The sequence below is a fragment of the Bos indicus genome, chromosome 8 (genome assembly GCF_029378745.1).
Source record: "Bos indicus isolate NIAB-ARS_2022 breed Sahiwal x Tharparkar chromosome 8, NIAB-ARS_B.indTharparkar_mat_pri_1.0, whole genome shotgun sequence".
Classification (NCBI taxonomy): Eukaryota; Metazoa; Chordata; class Mammalia; order Artiodactyla; family Bovidae; genus Bos; species Bos indicus.
In genome coordinates this window covers 75034987-75057903 of record NC_091767.1, presented here as the reverse complement: position 1 = coordinate 75057903, position 22917 = coordinate 75034987, and the positions used below count along the sequence as shown (strand labels likewise).

Sequence of the window (22917 nt, the reverse complement as noted above, 5' to 3'; positions counted from 1 at the left end):
ACCTTCATGAGTTTGAGATTCGCACACAGATAACTACAAACACACTTTTTTTTTTGGGTGGGGGGACTTCTATTTTTAGAGGCTAATTTTTAGGGGCCACCTTTTCTGGAGAAAAAAAAAAAAGGTTTTTATTTTATTAAAGTTGTCTGGTAGTGAAGCATTCGATTTTTACTTGCAACAATCTTTTAAGTCCATGAGTAATCCCAGACAGTTTTACATGTATTTTATAAACAAATGACCTACAGAACAGAAGACTTCCACCAGAGATACAGATCCTTTTGGTTAGGAAAATGGATACAGATTATGAAAGCCACAGATAGTTAAGTTCAGCAAACTCACAGGGGACTGACAACAAGCAGCTGACTGTGTCATGAGCTCTCCCAACCCTCAGACCCATAGGGAAGTTAGTTCAACTCTGGTCCAAGTTGGAGGCTGGGTCTTTGGCCATGGTTCTCAATTAGGAACCAAGAGTCAGAAGCCCAGGCCCTCCAGGACTCCTCCATTCAATGCTTTTCTCCAGTCAGTACTTCCAACAAACAGAGGCTATATAATGTGATGGAAAGGGTCCTGTAAATACAGTGGGAAATTGAGGCTTTTAGACCTGAACCTACTTCTCACTTACACAAGGACTGTAGGTAGGTAACTTAACACCTCTGAGATTTCTTCCTTTTGGTCAAAAGGGGATACCAAACTTTGACCTACCTACTTGGAAAGCATATTGTGGGCAAGGGCTAAAATATGTGAAACAGCTAGGTAAAGAGTAAGAGGCTACATATCTTTATGGAACTCCATGTGTGGGATTTATAACAAAGCACTGACTCAACTCCTTTTTAAAATATGGTAGATCTAGTATTTTCCTGAGAAAGTATGTTGGGGAACCGTGATCCAGGCTGATCTTTTAATGGAGCAGTTCTCTAAGTGTGTTCTGTTGACCCCTACGACTCCCTGAGATCCTTTCAGGGAGTCCAGGAGGTCAGCTGTTTTCATAATACTTAGATACTATTTGCTTTTTTCACTGTGCTGACATTTGCACTGATGGTACAAAAGCAACTGTTGGAAATACTGCCAAAGGCATTCATGCAAATCAAGGCAGTAGCACCAAACTGTAACCACTTTATAGTAGACAAAAAATGCAAGGTTCACTTAAGTCCTTGAAGAAGTAAAAAAATCTTAACCCTTAAATACATGTCTTTCTAATATTCTGTGTAACAAAGGAGGATATCTGCTTAAAGCACTTTTGTTGCACACAAAAATGCAGTCATCCCTCAGTGTCCTGGGTGGGGAAGGGGGCTGGTTCCAGGACTCCCATGGATACCAAAACCTAAGAATGCTCAAGTCCCTTATATAATATGGCATAGTATTTGCATATGACCTATGCACATCCTCCTGTGTACTTTTTTTGGGTGGCTATAATTTTGGATTTATTTCAGAAAAGCTGTTGACATTATCTTGTAAAGTTAGATGCCTACATGCCCTGAAAAGCAAAAATTCTACCCTTATGAACAAATTTTAGAAAAATTATTACATAAGTGTACAAGAAGACACATGTAAAAGGTTCATAACAGCAACACCAACAGTAAAAAAATGCTGGAAACTATACAAATGTCCTTTGACAAAGGAACAGATCAATAAATGATATTATATTTACTGAATCAAATATTACAATGCAGTGAAGATGTATGAAACCCAGCTATTTACAAAAATATGGATGCATCTTAAAATATAATGTTGAATAGAAATGTCCTATAAGACTAGATAAACAGAATTATTTTTATGGATTTCAACATAAGCACAATTGGATCATATACTGCTTTTGACTTACACACACATGTCAGAATAATGACATATATGGTTTTCTACAGTAGTGTAGAAACTACTACTATCAAGCTATTTAAATGTTCAACCAGTTTTCTCCAGGAGAAAGCACAGGATAGCCAAGTGTAAACAGGCAGATGAAATTCATATTAACACTTACGTTTTTAGGTTGCATAATGGCTCCCCTGTATATTTTAAATCATCTCTAGGTTACTTATAATATCCAATACAATATAAATGCTATGTAAACAGCTGCCAGAAGAAAACACATTCAAGTTTTATTTTTGGAACATTCTAGAATTTTTTCCCCTTGAATGTTTTCAACCCATGGTTGGTTGAGTCTATGGATGTGGAGCCCACAGATAGACAGCTGTCTGACCACTGTTTGTTTTAAAGAATTGCACTTTTTTGAGTTCTGAGCTGAATTAACTTTTTTTCATAACACACCATTTTTCCTGAAAAAGTAACAAACAAACTATGATTATTTAGACTTGGTTATTTTGGCAGATACTTCATCAAAAATTAACAGTGAGCCTGTCATTTCAAGAAAACCAACTCTGTTGCCAATGATAACATTCAAGCTTTCAAGTGGAAACAGAATTTTGGAAAATATGCACTACCACTAAGAGCTTGACAACTTCCTAATACTTTTCCTAAGACTTTTCTGATGGGATTGGTAGTATATTAAGGGATGTGAATTTTTAATATAACACAAACAGACCCATCTTAGAATCACTGCCTACAACCCAAGACTAAGGGACAACTGAGCAATTACTTGTTTTGAAGTCTCAACAGCTTTTCTGCCCATAGATTCCACGAGTAAGCACTGTTGAAGTCTCCTCTTTCTACTGCCATCATGTCTCAGAGTCTCCCAAAGAGCCTGAACAGCTGTGGAAGCTCTTCATTGGAGGTTTGAGCACTAAAACAACCAATGACTGAGGAGCCATTCTGAGCAACAGGGAATGCTCACAGACTGTGTGGTAATGAGGGATCCAAATACCAAGTGCTCCAGAGGCTTTGGTTTGTCACATATGCCTGCGGAGGGGGTGGATGCAGCCATGAGTGCAAGGCCGCACAAGGTGGATGGATGAGCTGTGGAACCCAAGAGGGCCGTCTCGAGAGAAGATTCTCAAAGACCTGGTGCCCACTCAACTGTGAAAAAGATTTTTGTTGGTGGCATTAAAGAAGACATTGAAGAACATTACCTGAGAGATTATTTTGAACAGTATGGGAAAACTGAAGTGACTGAAATCATGACTGACCGAGGCAGTGGCAAAAAGAGAGGCTTTGCGTTCATAACCTTTGATAACCAGGACTCTGTAGACAAGACAGTCATTCAGAAATACTACACTGTGAATGGTCACATCTGTGAAGTATGGAAAGCCCTATCTAAGCAAGAGATGGCTAGTGTTTCATCCAGTCAAAGGTTGATGTGGTTCTGGAGCCTTTGGTGGTGGTTTTGGAGACAGTTTTGGTAGGAACAACTCTGGTCATGGAGGAAACTTTAGTGCTGGAGGTGGCTTTGGTGGCAGCCATGTTGGTGGTGGATATGGTGGCAGTGGGGATGGCTATAATAGATTTGATAATGATGGAAGCAATTCTGGAGGTGGCAGAGGCTACAGTGATTTTGGCAATTACAAGAATCAATCTTCAAAGTTTGGACCCATGAAAGAAGGAAACTTTGGAGGCAGAAGTTCTGGCCCCTGTGGTGGTGGCAGCCAATACCTAGCCAAACCATGAAACCAAGGTGGCTATGGTGGTTTCAACAGCAGCAGGAGCTATAACAGTGGCTGCTGCTGCTGCTGCTAAGTCGCTTCAGTCGTGTCCGACTCTGTGCGACCCCATAGACGGCAGCCCATGAGGCTCCCCCATCCCTGGGATTCTCCAGGCAAGAACACTGGAGTGGGTTGCCATTTCCTTCTCCAATGCAGGAAAGTGAAAAGTGAAAGTGAAGTCGCTGAGTCTTGTCCGACTCTTAAGGACCCCATGGACTGCGGACCACCAGGCTCCTCCATCCATGGGATTTTCCAGGCAAGAGTACTGGAGTGGGGTGCCATTGCAGTGGCAGGAGGTTTTAATTACTGCCAGGAAACAAACCTTAGCAGGGGAGGAGAGCCAGAGCCAGAGAAGTGACAGGAAAGCTACAAGTTACAACAGATTTGTGAGCTCAGCCAAGCACAGTGGTGACAGGGCCTAGCTGCAACAAAGAAAACATATTTTAGATACTACTCATGTATATGGGCAAAAACCTCCAAGGACTGTATTTGTGACTAATTGTATAACAGGTTATTTTAGTTTCTGTTCTGTGGAAACTGTAAAGCATCCCAACAAAGGATATTTTTTTCCCCAACAAAGGATTTTAATGCAGATTTTTTTTTTTTGCACCCATGCTGTTGATTGCTAAATTTAACAGTCTGATTGTGATGCTGAATAAATGTCTTTTTAAAAAATATGGTGTGTGTAAAGTTAGTCTATTCTGAAGCCATTTTGGTAAACTACCCAAACAGCGTGAAGTTAGAATTCCTTTAGGGTGATGCCAGGTTCCATTAGAAATTTATTTATAACTGGCTTGGGTGGAGAAGCCACTATCTTCAGAAACCTTGGTATAGGTGAACTGACAGTTACTGTTTTGTGACCTGGAGTTAGTAATGGAGTTTTTTTGTTATTAATATGATTGTTGGCACATCCAATGTAGTATGTCTAAACTGAATTATGGCACCAGATAGTTCTAGATGGGAATGAACTTGTGTATCATCCATTATCATGTGTAATCAATAAAAGATTTAATACTCTTTTTTAAAAAAAGCCAAGGTCTCAGTATACCTGAAATACTAAGGCTTATTAATTCAGAATCTAAGAAAGTCGACTGCCCAGGATCTATTATGCCTGACTTTCTAGAAAACTCTTATGATAAAGTATACAGTGAAGACACTCACTAGCTTGCCAGCACGTCTGGCAGTTTCCACGATGACAAGGTTCTTCACATCTATGAAGGCCACAGCGGAGTTTCCTCCCACAAATCAAAGGACACTTGTGCTCCTTATCCTAGGAAAAGAGGTTTATACATACATATTTTTTTGCAAGCTGGAATCTTAGTTCCTAGACCAGGGATAGAACCTGTGCCCCCTGCAGTGGAGTCCTAACCACTAGACTGCCAGGGAATTCCTAAGAGATTTATTTATACTTGCTTACAAAATTATCTCCATTTTATATTTTCCATAAACAAGATTAACAAAGAAGCTCTCCACAATTAAAGATTGCATGAGGTCTGCAATTAGCTTCAAAATAATCAGGGGAGGGGCAGTAGGTGGGGATGTGGATGAAACAAGATTAGTCATAAGCTGATCACTACTGAAGACAGATGTTGGGCATATATGACACATACTTCTCTCAGCTTTTATATATGTCTGGAGTATTCAATAAGAAGTCTTTAAACTTTCAAACACTGGCTTATAAATAGGTCTTTATCACGCTTCACACTGTCAATATAAACGCCAAAAATAACAATTGTGTATTACATATATATACATATGCGTATATATATATGTACTTTACTATTAGTAAACTGTGTTACCTTGTTCATACACCCACAATAACACAGCACCCACTGCCAGGTAATGCTTCCTCTATTTAGTTTCACAGACGTGAATATTTCAGATAACTGAAACTTGTTCCTTTAAAAACTGCCACTCTCACTGTGCCCGCTGATCTGACCCAAGGAACATACAAAACTTGAATCCTGAGTTACTAAGACCAGGTGAGTCTGTGTGCGGCGACAGTACTCAGTCTCTTGCAGATGACTACACACTCATCCAGCGGTCTTGGGCTCTGGGGCCTGAGGCCCTCTTTCTTCTTCCTTCATGGTGCCATAGGCCGACTTCCTGACCGGGCTGAGGACTAAAAAGGCCCAGCCTGTGCCTCTGGCAGCATTCTGACTGTTGCTCAGGGGCCTCTCCCAGTGATTTCCAAATCTGGGCTGCATTCTTAGATGGCTAAGGCTTCCAGAAGCCCAGTCCCTAGATGAATGCAATCTGACTGTACCTAATGATCGATCCACTTACCACACAGCATATCTCATTACATTTATGCCGTCCACATAACCGCTTCTTGTTACACCTCTTGTCGCACATAAATGTAGCATCTGCTATGAACAATTAAGAAGAAAAAAAGTCAAAGGATATGAACATTCATTCAACAAGTATCTGTGTGACTACAAGCTGAAGAAATACAAATGTAACAAGGTAAACAAATTAGTTATGGTGAAAGTGCATATTTAAATAAGATCATTTTTCACTTGTCAGTCAAAAAAATAGAAAACAGGAAGACTATTCAAGTGTCCATTGATAGATGAATGGATAAAGAAGATGTGGAATATATGCAGTGGAATATTACTCAGTCATTAAAAAAATCTTGCCATTTTTGACAACATGGATGATTCTAGAACACAGTTATACTAGGTGAAATAAGACAAATACTGTATGATTTCACTTATATGTGGAAACTAATGAACAAACATAACAAAACAGAAATAATATAGATACAGAGAGAAAACAGATGGTTGCAAGAGAAGGGTAGAGGGAAGAAAGAAAATAGGCGAGTGAGATTAAGAGAAACTTCCAGTTACAAAACCAATGATTCATGGGTATTAAATGTATAGTGTAGGGAATATGGTCAATAACTAAGTGATATCTTTGTATGGGGGCACACTGAAACTAATCTTATTGTGGCAATCCTTTTGAAATGTATAGAAAAAACACTACATTGTGTGTAATGGGCACTAATACAGTGTTGTAGGTAAATTATATTTCAAAAACAAACTCATAAAAGAGATCCTATTTGTGGTTATCAGAGGCAGGAGGTGAGGGAGGTGGAACTGGATGAAGGGAGTCAAAAGGTACAAACTGCCAGTTACAAGATACATTAAGTATTAGGGATGTGATGTACAACATGATAAACAGAATTAACACCACTGTATATTATATACGAAAGTTGTTAAAGGGTAAACCCTAAGAGTTCTCATCATAGACAAAAAATGTTTTCTATTTCTTTCATTTTGCAACTATATGAGATGATGAATATTCATTAAACTTATTATAATCATTTCATGAGGTATGTAAGTCAAATTATTATGCTGTATACTTAAAATTTATACAGTGCTATACATCAATTGTATCTTAATAAAACTGGAAGAAAAAAAGGAATTAGGAAGACTGGGTGAAGATGTAGAGAAAAGGTACACTCAGTGGATGGGAGAATAAACTTTTGGACTACATATGTATCTATTAAAAATTTAAGTGGTGGGACTTCCCTGGTGGTCCAGTGGTTAAGACTCTGGCTTCCACTGCAGGGGGCACAGGTTCAATTCCTGGTCAGATCCCACAGGCCGCTGGGTTCAGCCAAAAAAAATTTAAAGTGGTAATTCCATTTTAAGGAGTCCTCCCTACAGACACACTTCTGAAAGCAGCTAGGACACCAAAAGCACAAGCAACAAAAGAAAAATAAATTAAACTTGACCAAAATTAAAAGCTATTGTGCATCAGAAGACACCATCAAGGAAAGACAACAACAATAATGGGAAAAAATATTTGCAAATCAGTTATCTCATAAGGGTCTAGGGTCCAAAATGTATCAAGAACTCTTTCAACTCAATAACAAAAAGACAACTCAATAAAAAAGGGAATAAAGGAACAGACTTTTCCAAAGAAGACATATCAATGGCCAAATACATGAAATGATGTCCAACATCATTAGTTATTAGGGAATGTAAATCAGAACCACAATGGTTTATCATTTCATACCCACTTAGGATGACAGTAACAGTAATAACAATAATAGTAAAAAAAAAACCCAGAAAATACCAAGTGTTGGAGAGGATGTGGAGAAACAAACCCTCAAACATTACTGGTGGGAATGTGAAATAGTGTGATGGCAGTTCTTTTAAAAATTCTACCTCTAATCAACACATAACCCAGCAATTCCACTCCTAGGTACATACCCAAAAGAATTTACAACAGGTACTCAAGTAAAGGAGGTAGCAGAGAAAGAGATGGTTAGATAGCATCACCGACTCAATGAACATGAATTTGAGCAAACTCTGGGAGAGAGTGGAGGACAGAGCAGCCTGGCGTGCTGTAGTCCGTGAGGTCGCAAAGACTTAGTGACTGAACAACAATAACAACTCAAATAAAAGTTTATGTACCAATGTTCATAGTGGTACTAGTCGCAATAGTCAAAAGAAGGAAAACAGTTAAAAAATAAAATAAAAAAAAGAAGGAAACAAAATTAAACATCCATTAACAGATGAATGGATAAACAAACTATGGTATATACATACAACAGAATATTATTCAGTCATAAAGAGGAATGAAGCATTGATATGTGCTACAAGGCAGATGAACCTAAAAAACACGCTAAGTGAAAGAAGCTAGAGACAATATGTAAAGGTTACATATTGTATCAAAAATTCAGAATTAAATCCAGAGATAGGAAGCAGATTAGCAGTTGCCTGGGGCTGGAGTTGGGGTAAGGGGGAGTGAAATAAACAAAGGGTTTCCTTTCAGGATGCTGAACATACTTTAGAATTGATAGAGATGACGGTTTTACAACACTGTGAAGGCACTAAATGCCACTGAATTGTATAATACACTTTAAAATGTTTCATTGTATGCTTTGTGAAGGTGTTGAAGGCGCTCAAGTGTTTAAATGGCTTATCCTCATAGAGAATGCCCTCAAGAGGGAGAGCTGTACATACTGACATGGAAGAATATCTTTGAAACATTGTGCAGGGGGAAAAGAGCAAGTTCCAGACAGTATGTTTACTAAGAACTTAAGTTTAGGGAAAAAATAAAACCATACCAACACATGTATACATTGGTATGAATACAGAAAAGATCTGAACTCATCCTTGACAAATTAATGAGGTAGTTTTATCAGGGGAGTAGAACTAGGAGGGGAAAATGGGGGTGAGGGTGTATTTTTACTTCATATATTTAACATCTTATTAAATTTTTTAAATTACTAAAAAGTGTACTAATATAGTAAGTTTTCAAATTATGCCTTTTAATCACCAAAATTTTGACTGTGGTTTTGAGGAAGTTACTTTTAGTTACTTCAAGTATTCAGATATTTGAAGCAGATATTCAGCCCTTGTCCACCTTCCCCAGGCTAACAGATACTTCATTTTGTTCAGAAACTAGGCACCCATGTGTTCCCCCATTATACTGAATAGTCTAGCCTATCATGGTAATTCCATTCCCTTTGTGACCTAAGGGTTTAGGCAGAAACATATGATAAAGTGCACTGAGGGTCTTTCAGGGCTGTCTTCTTTGCTCTCAAGAAGGAAAAGAAGGTTAAGAATCTCTCTTTCTTTCCTTTAGATGCATTGGGAGAGGACATAATGTATGAAATTGCTGTAGCTCACTTATACCTATGAGGGCAAAACCGAGAAAATCATAGGAAGCTGAACTGGAGACCTAGAATCATTGCGTTTGGATTTAACCAACCTTGGACTTGTTCTGCCTGTACACTTCCTATTACGGGGAACAGTAAAACCTCCTTAGAGCTAAAGTCATTTTTCCTTGGGTTTTATGATACCTATAGCCAGGAGCACCCTAACCAGTACAGCTTTCTTCTTGACCAGAAAAATAGCTTTTATTCTGTGTAAGTTTATCTTCTATCACTTTTCCAGAACAGTTCTAAGGTGGTTTAAACAAAAATTACATGATGGTTAGTAAAACAAGGGTAGAACCATAATAAAGTGGAATATCAGGATCAAAGACAAAGGGAGAAACAATATTCTAGGTCTGAAGGCTGAGAAGGCTGTTGGCTGAGTCACCCTGTTCTAAGTATCCAACAGGCCTATCAAACCACAAGGAGATCAAGCATCGGAGTCAGTTTTTACAAAGCTTGCTTCATTAGATGCTATTTACCTTCTCTTCCTATACCAACAATTTATTATGAAAACTTTCAAACATATAAGAAAGTTGAAACAAATTTATAGTGAACACCTATACATATGCCTATTACCTAGATTCTACCAGTAGTTACACGTAGTTTTCCACATTCATTCTTCAACTATTAGTTTATCTTAATTTTGGATGTTTTTCAAAGCAAGCTACATACATGAATATATTTCCCTTATATTTTATAGCATTTCTTTAACTAGAATTCATGTTTGTTTGTTGTTGGTTTTTTTTGAGATAAAAGTTACATGGCTTCCCTGGTGGCTCAGTGGTAAGGATATGTGCCTGCCAAGCAGGAGACGCAGGTTCAATCCCTGGGTTGGGAAGATCTCTTAGAGAAAGAAATGGCAACTCAACCCAGTATTCTTGCTTGGGAAATCCCATGGACAGATAAGCCTGGCGGGCTATAGTCCATGGAGTTGCAAAGAGTCCCACAAGATTTAGTGACTAAACAACAACAAGTTACACACATGTACAAAGTACCTTCACTGAATTCTAACAAACACATAACCCATCTCCCTGTCAAGATGCAAAAATTACCTTCACCCCAAGAAGTTCCATCACACCCCTTCCCAGTCATACCTTCACTTTTGAGACTGGTACAGGGAAGCTCCTACAAAAAAAAAGAAAAGGGAATAGTAACTATTTTAGGAATAAATGAAACAACACAACTGCAGTACAATGCTGAATGTAACATGCATATCCCCAAATACCCAGGACCCCTCTGGCAGTCACTATCTGGAGCTGGGTCAGCCCAGTCCCTGTATTCTTTACTCACAATAGGTCCCCAGGTCTAACAACTTTTCATGCAAATATAATTATAACATTCTTTGTGGTCTGACCTCCAAACTCACAGTAGATTACATATTATAAAATCTGAATGCAAACAAAAACTACTAAGGGTATGCAAAGCAAAGAGAAATAACTGTCTGGCAAGGGTATAGACAGAAAAAGAAGATATAAGAATTGAAAATATGTAACAATTAGTACCATATGATGCAGGGGCAACCAGCTCTACACACTCAGGAGTACCACAGCAATGCTGCTGAACTCTAACAAAGTGGAATGCAGAACTCCTTGGCCATTCAAAATTTTATTACCCTGGTTTGAATTATGTGTGAACAGCCTCAAAAGTCTATCACATGTAATTTTACTGATGCATGTTCCTGAATAACATGCATGGTGAGGCTGCTGTGTGAAGAGCGAGTCAGTCACTTGGGAGACAGGGTGTCTGGCCGGCTGCCCAGCATCTCTGTCCAAATTTGGCTTCAATGTCATGGACAGGCTGCTATATACTCAGAAATAAGTTACATGATAAAAACATTTCTTCTTTGTGAAAATGACCCCGAAAAAAAGGAGCAGCTGCTAGAGTTGATAACAGACATGAAGCTGTCTAAGAAACTGAAGCTTCTTGGCTAGAAAAACGTTTTCAATAAATTAGTGAGTTGGCTGGGTTCTAAGATAGGAAGAAACTCCTCATACGCTCTCTAGAGATATAAAGCAAAGATGACTCAGGAAACTGCTTGAGCGAGTGCTTTAGTTAACATGAACACTGAAAAACGTAAGAAATGACATGGTAGGAGTCTGGGGTTTTTGAGCACAGGCCATCCTTCTTGCTTGACCCTACAATAAACCTCCCTCTGCTCCAAAGTGCTTAGTTTCATTGTTTGGTCTCACTGTGCCTCAGGGACGTGACTTTGTGTTTGGTAACAATTTTGGTGAAGCTGGCCTAGGAGTCTGTGCTGGTGTGCGATGACCCTGGCCAGAGGTAGCCCCCACCCTGAGACTCCAGCAGCTGCCAGAGCTGAGTCATTCCAAGGAATGGGAAGGGATTCTCCCTGACAGGTGCCAGCCGCCCCAAGACATGAGGCTCTTTAGAGCTGAGAGAAAAAAAAGAAATGATATGCTGGAGTGGTATCTACACCTGTAGGGAAAAGCAGAGCTCCCACAATTCCCTACAATATGTATGAATTTCAATAAAAACTTAAATACAGCATTCTTTGTTAAGAGGTAATAAGATACAGCATACATTTCTTAAAGACTCCTACCAAAGGGGTTAAAAGAGAACCACCTTTGAAGCTTTAAGAAATTAAGTTTTTATTTACCTAGAAAACTCACTTCCATGGAAAAGCCCATTCCATTACAAAAGACATTTCATAGTTTTCTATATATAGGTCTTTAGTTTCTTTAGGTAGATATATTCCTAAGTATTTTATTCTTTCCGTTGCAATGGTGAATGGAATTGTTTCCTTAATTTCTCTTTCTGTTTTCTCATTATTAGTGTATAGGAATGCAAGGGATTTCTGTGTGTTGATTTTATATCCTGCAACTTTAACCACTATGAAGTACCATTTCACACCAGTCAGAATGGCTGCGATCCAAAAGTCTACAAATAATAAATGCTGGAGAGGGTGTGGAGAAAAGGGAACCCTCTTACACTGTTGGTGGGAATGCAAACTAGTACAGCCACTATGGAGAACAGTGTGGAGATTCCTTAAAAAACTGGAAATAGAACTGCCTTATGATCCAGCAATCCCACTGCTGGGCATACACACTGAGGAAACCAGAAGGGAAAGAGACACGTGTACCCCAATGTTCATCGCAGCACTGTTTATAATAGCCAGGACATGGAAGCAACCTAGATGTCCATCAGCAGATGAATGGATAAGAAAGCTGTGGTACATATACACAATGGAGTATTACTCAGCCATTAAAAAGAATACATTTGAATCAGTTCTAATGAGGTGGATGAAACTGGAGCTTATTATACAGAGTGAAGTAAGCCAGAAGGAAAAACATAAATACAGTATACTAACGCATATATATGGAATTTAGAAAGATGGTAACAATAACCCAGTGTACGAGACAGCAAAAGAGACACTGATGTATAGAACAGTCTTATGGACTCTGTGGGAGAGGGAGAGGGTGGGAAGATTTGGGAGAATGACATTGAAACATGTAAAATATCATGTAAGAAACGAGTTGCCAGTCCAGGTTCGATACACGATACTGGACGATACACGATACTGGATGCTTGGGGCTGGTGCACTGGGACGACCCAGAGGGATGGTATGGGGAGGGAGGAGGGAGGAGGGTTCAGGATGGGGAACACATGTATACCTGTGGCAGATTCATTTTGATATTTGGCAAAACTAATACAATTATGTAAAGTTTAAAAAAAAAAAAAAAGACATTTCAGGAAAAATCTGGCTGAACAATGAGGTGATTATTCAAGAGATCTTTCACTTTGTTAAATAAACTGTTTAACAGATGAGCTCCTCCAGCAATTTTAGAATAAGACTTTTATTTGCAAAAATTTAATTTACACAAAACTTTCAAAAGTACACTCACTGCCATGGGGTCCACTATTCGAGGGAGTGAGGTCACAGAGTGAATGAGAAGCTAAAAAGCACAGAGAGAAAGAGATTGCTGGGAGAAAAGCAAACTGACAGGAGTCATGTCTAGTTCGTGTATCCCCATCCTGTTTGTAACTCTTGGTCACAAAGAGCATCTCCAAGGCATTACTAAATTTATGATTCCTAAATCAAAGTATCTCACAGCCTTCAAGCTGGTATCTACAAAGCATAAAGTGGTCCTGTACCTGACATTCAACATATCTTTACTATCCTATGTATTATATGATTTCATTCAGAAGAAAACCCCATGCATCTTCACACAACTTTAGTCTCATATAAACTACACTAATTACTCTGACATTCTTTCCTTTAATTCTGAAGCTTACCTATTAAGCTAGCTCCTAATTTATGGCCAATATCCTCAGAATCAATTTGCAGGTCAGCTGCTATCCAGACCGTGGGCTGTATTTAACAAATAGTATCAATGACTCAGAATTCTGTCTCTACTCCAGCCTGTGCTCTGCTGGGACAGGTGCTAATTATGCACTGAAATGACCAGAAGTATGTCAGAGATCCGGGCAGATCAACACTCAGTATGTTCCATGAGTAAAAGTACCCAAAGATTTCCACAGAAAGTTTCCTGCCTCTTCTGGTTACACAAACAGAAACACGCATCAATTCCAAAACGGTAAGATGACTTTTTTATAACACATGATCCAATCAAGGTTGCCCCAGGCAGAAAGCAGAAATTGACAAAACAGTTGTATGGTGAAGAATTAACATTACCTGAAGAGAGGTTTGGCTTTTGTTACTGGCTTCTGGGAGATAATCTTGGAATATCATGCTTGATAGGAGTCTCACTGTTTGCCTGGGGCCTTGGGTCCCCACAAAGTCTGATAAGAGTTAGGGTGCAGGCTGGCCATACAGTGTTAGCAGACTTCTGGAGGGACTGGAGGCTGAAACTAGCTACATGGACAGTCAACCATACCTACATGATGGAGCCCCAGTAAAAACTGAACACCCATGCTTGGGTGGGTGAGCTTCCTTGGTTGGCAATACTCCACACATACAGTCACACACTGGTGGTGACAAAGTAACACTGTTCCAACTCCATGGGGAGAGGACAACTGGAAGCTTCATATTTGGTGCTGTCTTGCATTCAGCCCTACATACTTCTTCCTTTGATTGATGTTAATCTGTAATCTTTCCCTGCAGTAAACTGTAATCAAGCATATAGCAGTTTTCAATGAGTTCTGTGAGTTCTTGCAGCAAATAAACCTTGAGGGTAGCCTTGGGGACCACTGGACTGCAGCCGGTATCAGAGGTGAAGGTGGTCATGTGGACTAATTCAGCAGTTGTCTAAACTCCTACAACGTGTCAGAAGTGAGGGAGACCTTGTGGACTGTGTCCCCTTTAACTTCTTAGTGAGCTAAGTGCTTTCAGTGGTGCTAATGTTCTTCTCTTCTGGCATCTAGCACTGTCACACTTGTATTTAGTCGAGCTACTTGTATATGGGCCCTGAGCCTGTCAGTGGCCTCTGAGTCTTGCACGCTGGACCCCTTCATACCGATTCTAAAACTGATCCACAGTAGGTGTCGGTATATACTGGTTGGATTGAATGAATCATACACAATAGAACAGGAATAAGCCTGAGGTTATTTTGATTCCTTCCCTCCCATCATCACCAACTGATCAACAAAAAGCACTGGTGGCAACAACTCTAGCATCGTGAAGGATTTACCTTTGTTCTGAAAGAGCATCTGCAGGAAATAACTGATGTGCGAGAGCATGGTCCACAGTCTCCTTCATGACAGAGCTTTTCACAGGTATGAATGAAATCTTTAATAAAAATGAAAAGAGCTGGGGATGAAAATTGCAACTACTCATTTTCAGATTCCCAAATTCACTAGCCACAATGGTTCTCCACCTCTGTGTCCTGTAACTCCGTCACCAGAGCTGAGGGAAGACGGATGCTGTTAATGTCTCTTGCTTTATCTTCCCCTCATCTGGCCAGCTGGGCCTTTTCCAGCAAGGAAAGGCCCCAGCATTAGTCACAGGAATATGCTTTGGGGCACAAGGTACTCAAAGAAAAGATCTTCTGACTCTTTATTAGACCTCAAGTCTCCAAATTAGACTTGGATCTCCTTAAAATTGTAGCCATGGGTGACTTACTAAAGTACTCGTGACTCCAGGGAGTCAAAATCATCTAGGGATCATCAATAACCAGAAACCACGATCCATAATCTCACTAAGTTCGATGAATGTCTGGTGATAGGTGGCCTGCCACTTGTTCTGTTAAGCTAGGTTTTAGAACAAGTCCTGTTTCGTGGACTCCCCAGGGATCATCCATAGTCTCTCTCCATGGCTGCTGTTTACATGATGCTTTTTTTCCATCCCTTTACCTTCAGCCTAACTGAAGATGGCATTATAGTTGCTTCTTTTTAAATTCATTTTGATAATCTCTGCTTTTTGTCTAATTGTTTAATCCATTCACATAAATGTTGTTATTGATATAGTTGGATATATATCTGCCATTTTACTTTTAGTTTTATGTCTCATGGCTTTTTTGTTAATATAATCTTCCTTCATTGTTTTCTTTTACATTAAGTGAATATTCTCCACGGTTAACATTTTCCCCCAATAGTACCATTTTCCACTATATTTTGAGTTATCTTCTTAATGGTTGCTCTAGAGCTTATCAGTGGTACACATCTGAGTGGACTTCAGATATGTACAAACAATTCCTGTGATATATAGAAGCCTTATACCCATACAGCTCTATTTTCTCTTCTCTTTTGTGCTATTACTGTTATATATATTACATCTAAATGTGCTACGAATTTAACACTACAATGTTAAAATTATTGCTTTATATAATGTTATGCCTATTAAAGAAGCTGAAAAAAGAAAGGAGAGCAAGTATACAACATAATTTGTTATATTTATCTTATTTACTGTTACTGGTTTTCTTCATTTGTTCCTGAAGATCTGAGTTACCATCTGATATCACTTCTTTAACTGCAATACAACCTTAATTCCACCTACTCCCTTTGTGCTGTTACTGTCAGATATATTTCTATATATTATAGGCCTAACGACACAATTATATTATTTTATACTATCACTTTTTAAATCAGTTGAGAATGAAGAAATATGCACTTATACTTTCTTTTATGATTATGTAATTAACTTTCCTCTTTGTTTTTTCTTGTGGATTTACATGTATCAGCCAGAAGACCTCTCTTTAGTATTTACTGTCAAGTAGATCTGCTAGCAGAGAACTCTTGATTTTTTCATTTTTGAAAGCCTTGCTGCATGTAAGATTCCTGGTTGGTAATTTTTTCTTTCAGCACTTTGGATAGGGCATCTCACTGTCTCCCTCTTGTGATCGTGTTCTCCACTGTTTCTGATGAGCAGTCACCTGGGAGTCTTATAGGGGTTCCCTAGTATGTAATGTGTCATTTTTCTCTTGCTGCTTTCAAATTTTGTCCTTGTCTTTGGCCTTCAGCACTTTTACTATGTGCCTTGGAATTTATCGTATGGAGTTTCTGAGTTTCTTGGATGTGCAAATTAATGTCTTTCAATAAATGTGAAATGTTTCCCACCAGTATTTGAATATTTGTCTGCTCCTTTCTCCTCTCCTGGTGCTCCACCATTCTCCTGATGTGTTTAAAGGTGTCCCATGTTTCTCTGAGGCACTATTCATTTTTTTTCACTTCATTTTCTCTATGTTTTGGGGATTATATTATCTCTATAACACAGATCTATCTTCACATTTATTGATCCTTTCTTCTGCCAGCTCAAATTTACTGTTGAGTACCTTTGATGAATCTTTAATTTTAATTACTGGACTTTTCAACTCCATATTTTCCTTTGGGTTCTATTTTTATAATTTCTATCTCTTTACTGATACTCTATTTGATGAAACACTGCCTTTGTACCTTCCTTTAACTCTTCAAGCATGGTTTCCTTTAGTTCTTTGAATCTATTCATAACAGCTTCCTTGACAGCTTTAAATCTGACACTGATCACTGTCACAGAAAACTGAAAGTTTCTGTTACCCATGGGTTTTTTTTTCTGTTTGCATACTTTGTAATTTTTTTGTTGGAAACTGAACATTTTTGGCAATCTGCTGTTGGCAGTAACTGGATACTGCTTCCTCCTCTCACAGCCTGTCTGGTTGCTCACTAGGCTATTTTAGTGAAGTCTATTTCTGTCACAGTACAAAGACACTGGTGCCATTCTTTTGATGGCACAACCCTAAGCATGTGCACTGTCACCTTGGGAAGACAAAGGTGTCAGCAGGACTCTTTGTCTTTCCCTGATCCTTCTGATAAGTCGTCTGCCTCTCTTAGTATTACATTCAGTCCTGAGGCTTCACTAATTGCTGGTTGACTGCAGCGTCCTGGGGCATAAATTGCTCAGCAGTCTGATCTAATAAAATTTGGGCAGAGGTCTTTGAGGCAACTCTATGAAGTTTGTTCTGATCCCAGGATGGTTCCTCTTGGTATTTCCTTCCCTGGTTCTCTCTGGTGAACCAGGTGGCCTATAGTTTAGCTTGTTGCTCTTAATTAAGAGGAACTATTGTTTTCTAAAGGGCCCTTAGGTCTGACTTCTCCACACTCTCTTTCAAATTAAACTCAGTTCCTTTAGGGAATATTTTGGAGCTCTCTTTCCTTATGGACTGTCTCTCCCCACTGGAAAAGGTCACTCAGTCACTGGGTGCTAGGTGGGACCACAGCCTCTAGTTTTCTTGGCTCATGTCTCACATTGTGAAACCTCTGCCCTACAAGTGAACTGGGGTGAGGGTGACTGAGGCCCCAGCACTCCTGCCTGCTGTGACTGGAACAGGGCCTCCAATCCATGTGTGACCAGTATGGAGGAAGGGAACCCCAAACCCGGCAGTAGTGCTTACCAGAAATTTAGCCTTTTCAACTTGGAACTGGGGGGATAAGAAATGCTGATGGTCTGCTCCTCCTAGCAAGTAACCCTCGACTGGGAACTGAGGGTGGATGAAGCCCCGATTTCTTGGGCACATCCATCCTTTAGTTGAGCTGATTTGGGAAGGGGCAGGGAAGGAGGGAGTAGGTTGTGACTCAAACAACACAGACTCTTGCTGTTCTTAACTCAGTTTTAGTAGGTTTTTCAATATAAATTTCTGCATTGGAGTTATGTGTGTAGGACACTTTCCAGAGACTTTAAATGGTTGCTTGCTTTTTTTTTTTATAGATTTCCCTAGCTTTGCTTGTTTTGCTCCTCAGGCTACCATCCCGAAAGCAGAATACCACCTAGTCTTTTGTACTAAAGCTATGTGACTAGGATGGAAATTTCTTACTGGGTAAGATACTAATGGACCTAAACAAGATTTCTATAGATAAGCCAGGTCTGAATAAACATGAGATCCACTGTTACTGCTAGTTATGGGCTTTTCTTTGAGCTTCTCAATCCAACTCACCTTAGCTCCTTAAAAGCTTTCCATGATTAAAACTCTGCTGAAGTATAGCAGTTACTCTTTAAACTCCTGAGCAGGTCTTGTCCCATCCCGAGGTCTGTTCATACTGACAGCTACTGTCCTTCTCTTGCTCAAGGCCCTCTGCAGTAACCCATTTCACATTTCCTCTTTCTCTCCATGCCAATGAGCTACGTGAGCATCAGAGCAGTATATCTAGTCATATACGAAGCTCTTACGAAACTGACCCATGTGCTTTCTGAAATGGGAAGATCTTTACTGTCTCTCTGGATTTGCAAGTCATTTGATCTCTGTTTCACAGGGCTTATCTGAAGATACATTTTCCTGGTAGGCACAGAGAAGCAACAGACAACCGATTTTCCTGACGAGGTTGAAATGTATTAAAATAAGAGAAAAGGGCATTTCTTCTCTCTACATAATTTTAAAGTCAGACTGAGAAAAGGAATTAGGTAGGGTGCTCCTACTGGTACTTGGAAGAAATGTGAAATCTTTCTGCTTGAAAAAATGGAAACCAAACTTAAAAGAGTCTATCTTTACCACAGATAGTTATAGGAACACCTCTTTTATACAGACCCAATTGCTCAGTTTCATTTTTCTAAATATGCAGCTTTCTGCCAACTCACTGTAAAACTGTACATGCACATATCCCAAGGACTGCCTCAGAAAGTATCAGTCAGAAGCTCAGACTATTGCTTTACAGCTAATCTCAACAAAACTTTTCTGGTTTCTATATCCAAGTAATCAGAAGCCCACAAGTCAGAAGAAAAGGAGAGTCACTAAAGGTAGGCAGATGGGCATACTGAAAGCATTCACAAGAAAATTAAACAACCAAAATGTTTAACAAATAAGTAAAATAGTCAAACTGCACCTTGCTATGGGGAAATACCTGAGAAAACTCAGCAAGCCCAGAGGGAATCAGTGTATTCAGTAGAATACAATAACTGAGGTTCAGGGAAATGATGACTCTCAGTCAAATAAGGGGTAAGAAATTATCTTCGGTAACCTCTATTCAAAGAAAGAAGGTAATGTAAATTTTGAAAAATGTCTCTTCAAAATGATTTTCAGGAGGTGTTATTCTCAGTTAGATGGGAAACCTATCTGAAGAGAAAGATGTTTCTTGAGTGGTTCAAATGAATAAAGTTTAAGTGCACTTAAAATTTCAGTTCTTAGAGGGAGAGGGTGGGGACATTTGGGAGAATGGCACTGAAACATGTATAATATCATGTATGAAACGAGTCGCCAGTCCAGGTTCGATGTACGATACTGGATGCTTGGGGCTGGTGCACTGGGACGACCCAGAGGGAGGGTATGGGGAGGGAGGAGGGAGGAGGGTTCAGGATGGGGGAACACAGGTATACCTGTGGCGGATTCATTTTGATATTTGGCAAAACTAATACAGTATTGTAAAGTTTAAAAATAAAATAAAATTAAAAAAAAAAAATTTCAGTTCTTAAAATGCCTCACCCAGTTAAAATGTTTCTATTATACGAAAATGCTTCTAAACACTTGCCGAACCCTAAATTACTAAAAGGATACCTGGCATTCATACTAGTATAGGCTGCTAAGAGAAATCATAAACACCACAACCTCTCCCCTCCGCCCCGCCCCAACAAAACAGTATCTAACCACAACTGACTTGGCAATACCTGAATTACTAATAGAAAGATCATTCGGGCAAATGTGAGCTTTCACAGGTATATTTTAAGAAGAAAGAAAAAGTAACCACACAAATCTGATCATATTATTTAGAAAAACCTCTGATACTGTAACTGGAATTAAATACTATTTTGTTTAAGTAGTCATTGCTGCCAAATATTTACGTTTACTTTTTTAAAGACAACTTTCCGCCCACTAGTTACCTAGGGAACCACATGGCAGAGGCTTGCCACACACTTTTCCACATGAAGGCACAGGATCCATGCATGTCTTCCGACCACTACTTCCAAGTTCCAGCAACTGGCTGAGAGGAGTTTGCCCACAAGGGCAATAGCGCACCAGCTGGGGAAGCCGTGGGCACGGCTGGCAGGGCTGAGGGTGACACACTTGAGAACACGTATGGTTCCCACATTTCAAGTCCCTGTTAAGAAAAACAACACACTATTACATAATTGTTGCATTAAATACAGCTTTATTCTAACTGAGAAAAACATAAAACCTTACTTGCCACATATCTTTAAACAGCCAAAGTCCCCAAATCCATCAGACTTTCCTATGTCTGTTCCACATAACACATCTCGGGAGGTGCTGCCACAGTAGCATACTTGAAGACACAATTTCAAAAATGAAAGATTAGTAATCTGCACAAGTGCTTAAAATACTCTAGGCAATCTATAAGAAGACACAAAATCCTATTCACCACTGTTGATCAGACCCAGCACAGAAATAAATGTGGCATATACAGCAGCTCTAAGCCCCACCTAAGAGCTCTACCATAGGAAAAAAATTTAGAAGGTTTTGTTAATTTTAACACATCTCATGGTACCCCTGCAGCACACCTCAACGTGAGCATTAAAGTGAAACAGACTAGTCTCTGGTCCATAAGGCCATGGTTGGAAACCATGGATCATGAGGCTCCCTGGGGTCCTATGGAGATGCCACACAAGACGGAAGCTAAACGGGGTAATTATGGAGGCACTGATGATTGGATTCCACCCTCATTTCAACCAAGCAGCATAGATGTAATACTTCGTATCTTGGGGTTCACATAAAGTGCTTAGGAAAAGTGTCTGCTGCTAAAAGAAAATTTAAGATAGATACAATATAAAATCCTTATTAATTTGTATTCTACTATTGTTAAATTTGAAGTAATCATGTCTGAGTCTTGACACTGAGTAAAAAGTGTTTCAAAGAACTTGAGACTTTTATTGACTATACAGAGAATTCAGTCTAATATCTATAGATTTTTCTGTGGGTTGAAGAAATAATGGGTTGCTTTATGTGCTGCACTTAAGGAGTTATTTTCAAAGCAAACAAGAAAAGAGTTGGTTTCTGACTAATATGTAACAAAGTCTGGTAAGGACTAAATTTCATCAATTTAGGTAATTTTTCTGATAAGGGCCACTTTACATTTTTAGTTTATAATGAAAACTTTTTTGTCAATTAAGATATTAACCAAGATGCTTGATTTTTTTAAAATATACATTTACTCTCCCAATAAATACATGGGCAGTTTCATTCCCTATTCTAAAACTCATTAAATAAAGATTTACTTATTAGATGAATGATAGGTGCAGGATATGCAATCAAGATTGGCAGAATCAACAAATTGGTAAACAAAATCCTAGCAACAGGCAGACTGTGCAAGCAGGCTTTTTTTTTTTTTTACTGTCTGCTCAAATAGAACAGACTTCTTTTTTTTCCAGAGGTATAAGATAGCTATGAACCAAAGAATCAAGGGTCAGAAAATTGACAATTCTTTTCAAGTACACACGAACATTCTCTAGGACTGATGACAATACTAGGGAACAAAACAAACCTCAACAAAACAGAAACTAAAAAACACCTTGAGACAAAAAGTCTACAAACAAATGCTGGAGAGGGTGTGGAGAAAATGGAACCCATCTACACTGTTGGTGGGAATATAAGTTGATACAGCCTAATTGATACTCAGTTGATACTGATGGCCTAAATACTTTGCTAGATATATAATATGGACAAACAAAAAGTCTTTAATTGGGTTTGAAAAAATCAGCTACATACCCAAAAATAGAAAGGAAGAGACTGGGATCCATACAAATCTGACAAAAAAGTGTCATTTAGTCCAATATAAATCAAGAGCTAAAAATGGTCCAGATCAAAGACAATCTATACTGCTAAGACCAAACTGCCAGTAGAGATTTACTCCTGCCTTATCTCAAAATAGGTTTAATGCAGCATATAAGGATATATGAGACAAATGAAGAGAACATAAAAGATGTGAAAATAAAAAGGAAAATAATGGTAAGGATACAGAATGAATCATAGCTAAAAAGTACACACTATAAAGATGGACATTATATCAGGTCAGTTATATCAGCTTCCTAAGATATTATCTTTGAGGAAAAACAACTATTCTTGGAACTAAGAACAAACAGGACCTTCTTGTCAGAGGACCCATTAACAAAACACTAAATAATATACAGCACAATTCCCTATGTAACATCCTTATAGTGCACACCACAAAACATTTCATAGGGCTATTTCTTATTTTAAGTGACAACATAGATCAACAGTATCACATCAAAGTAAAATTTAATAAACTAAAACTATAGGACCAATGCATTGCAGCCCAGGATCTCTGCAGATTAAAGACAGCCATAAAAACAGAGAAAGCATA

The 22917-nt window shown here is 38.9% G+C and overlaps 1 protein-coding gene and 1 pseudogene across 4 annotated transcripts in view; one reads left to right on the top strand and one right to left on the bottom strand.

Annotated features, from left to right (window-relative positions):
• NFX1 (nuclear transcription factor, X-box binding 1) overlaps positions 1-22917 on the bottom strand; it is a 66421-nt gene that overhangs the window by 17028 nt on the left and 26476 nt on the right. The window contains exons 8-13 of one of the 4 annotated variants that reach the window (XM_019966408.2): positions 20763-20862; positions 20462-20679; positions 14874-14971; positions 10317-10389; positions 5877-5959; positions 4752-4860 (exon numbers count right to left, since the gene is read on the bottom strand). In XM_019966408.2, the coding sequence (XP_019821967.2) occupies positions 4752-4860; positions 5877-5959; positions 10317-10389; positions 14874-14971; positions 20462-20679; positions 20763-20862 (681 nt within the window). The remainder of the gene's footprint in view (positions 1-4751; positions 4861-5876; positions 5960-10316; positions 10390-14873; positions 14972-20461; positions 20680-20762; positions 20863-22917) is intronic. The other 3 variants (XM_019966407.2, XM_070794986.1, XM_070794987.1) reach the window with 3 other exon arrangements.
• Positions 371-3624, top strand: LOC139184480 (heterogeneous nuclear ribonucleoprotein A1-like; annotated as a pseudogene).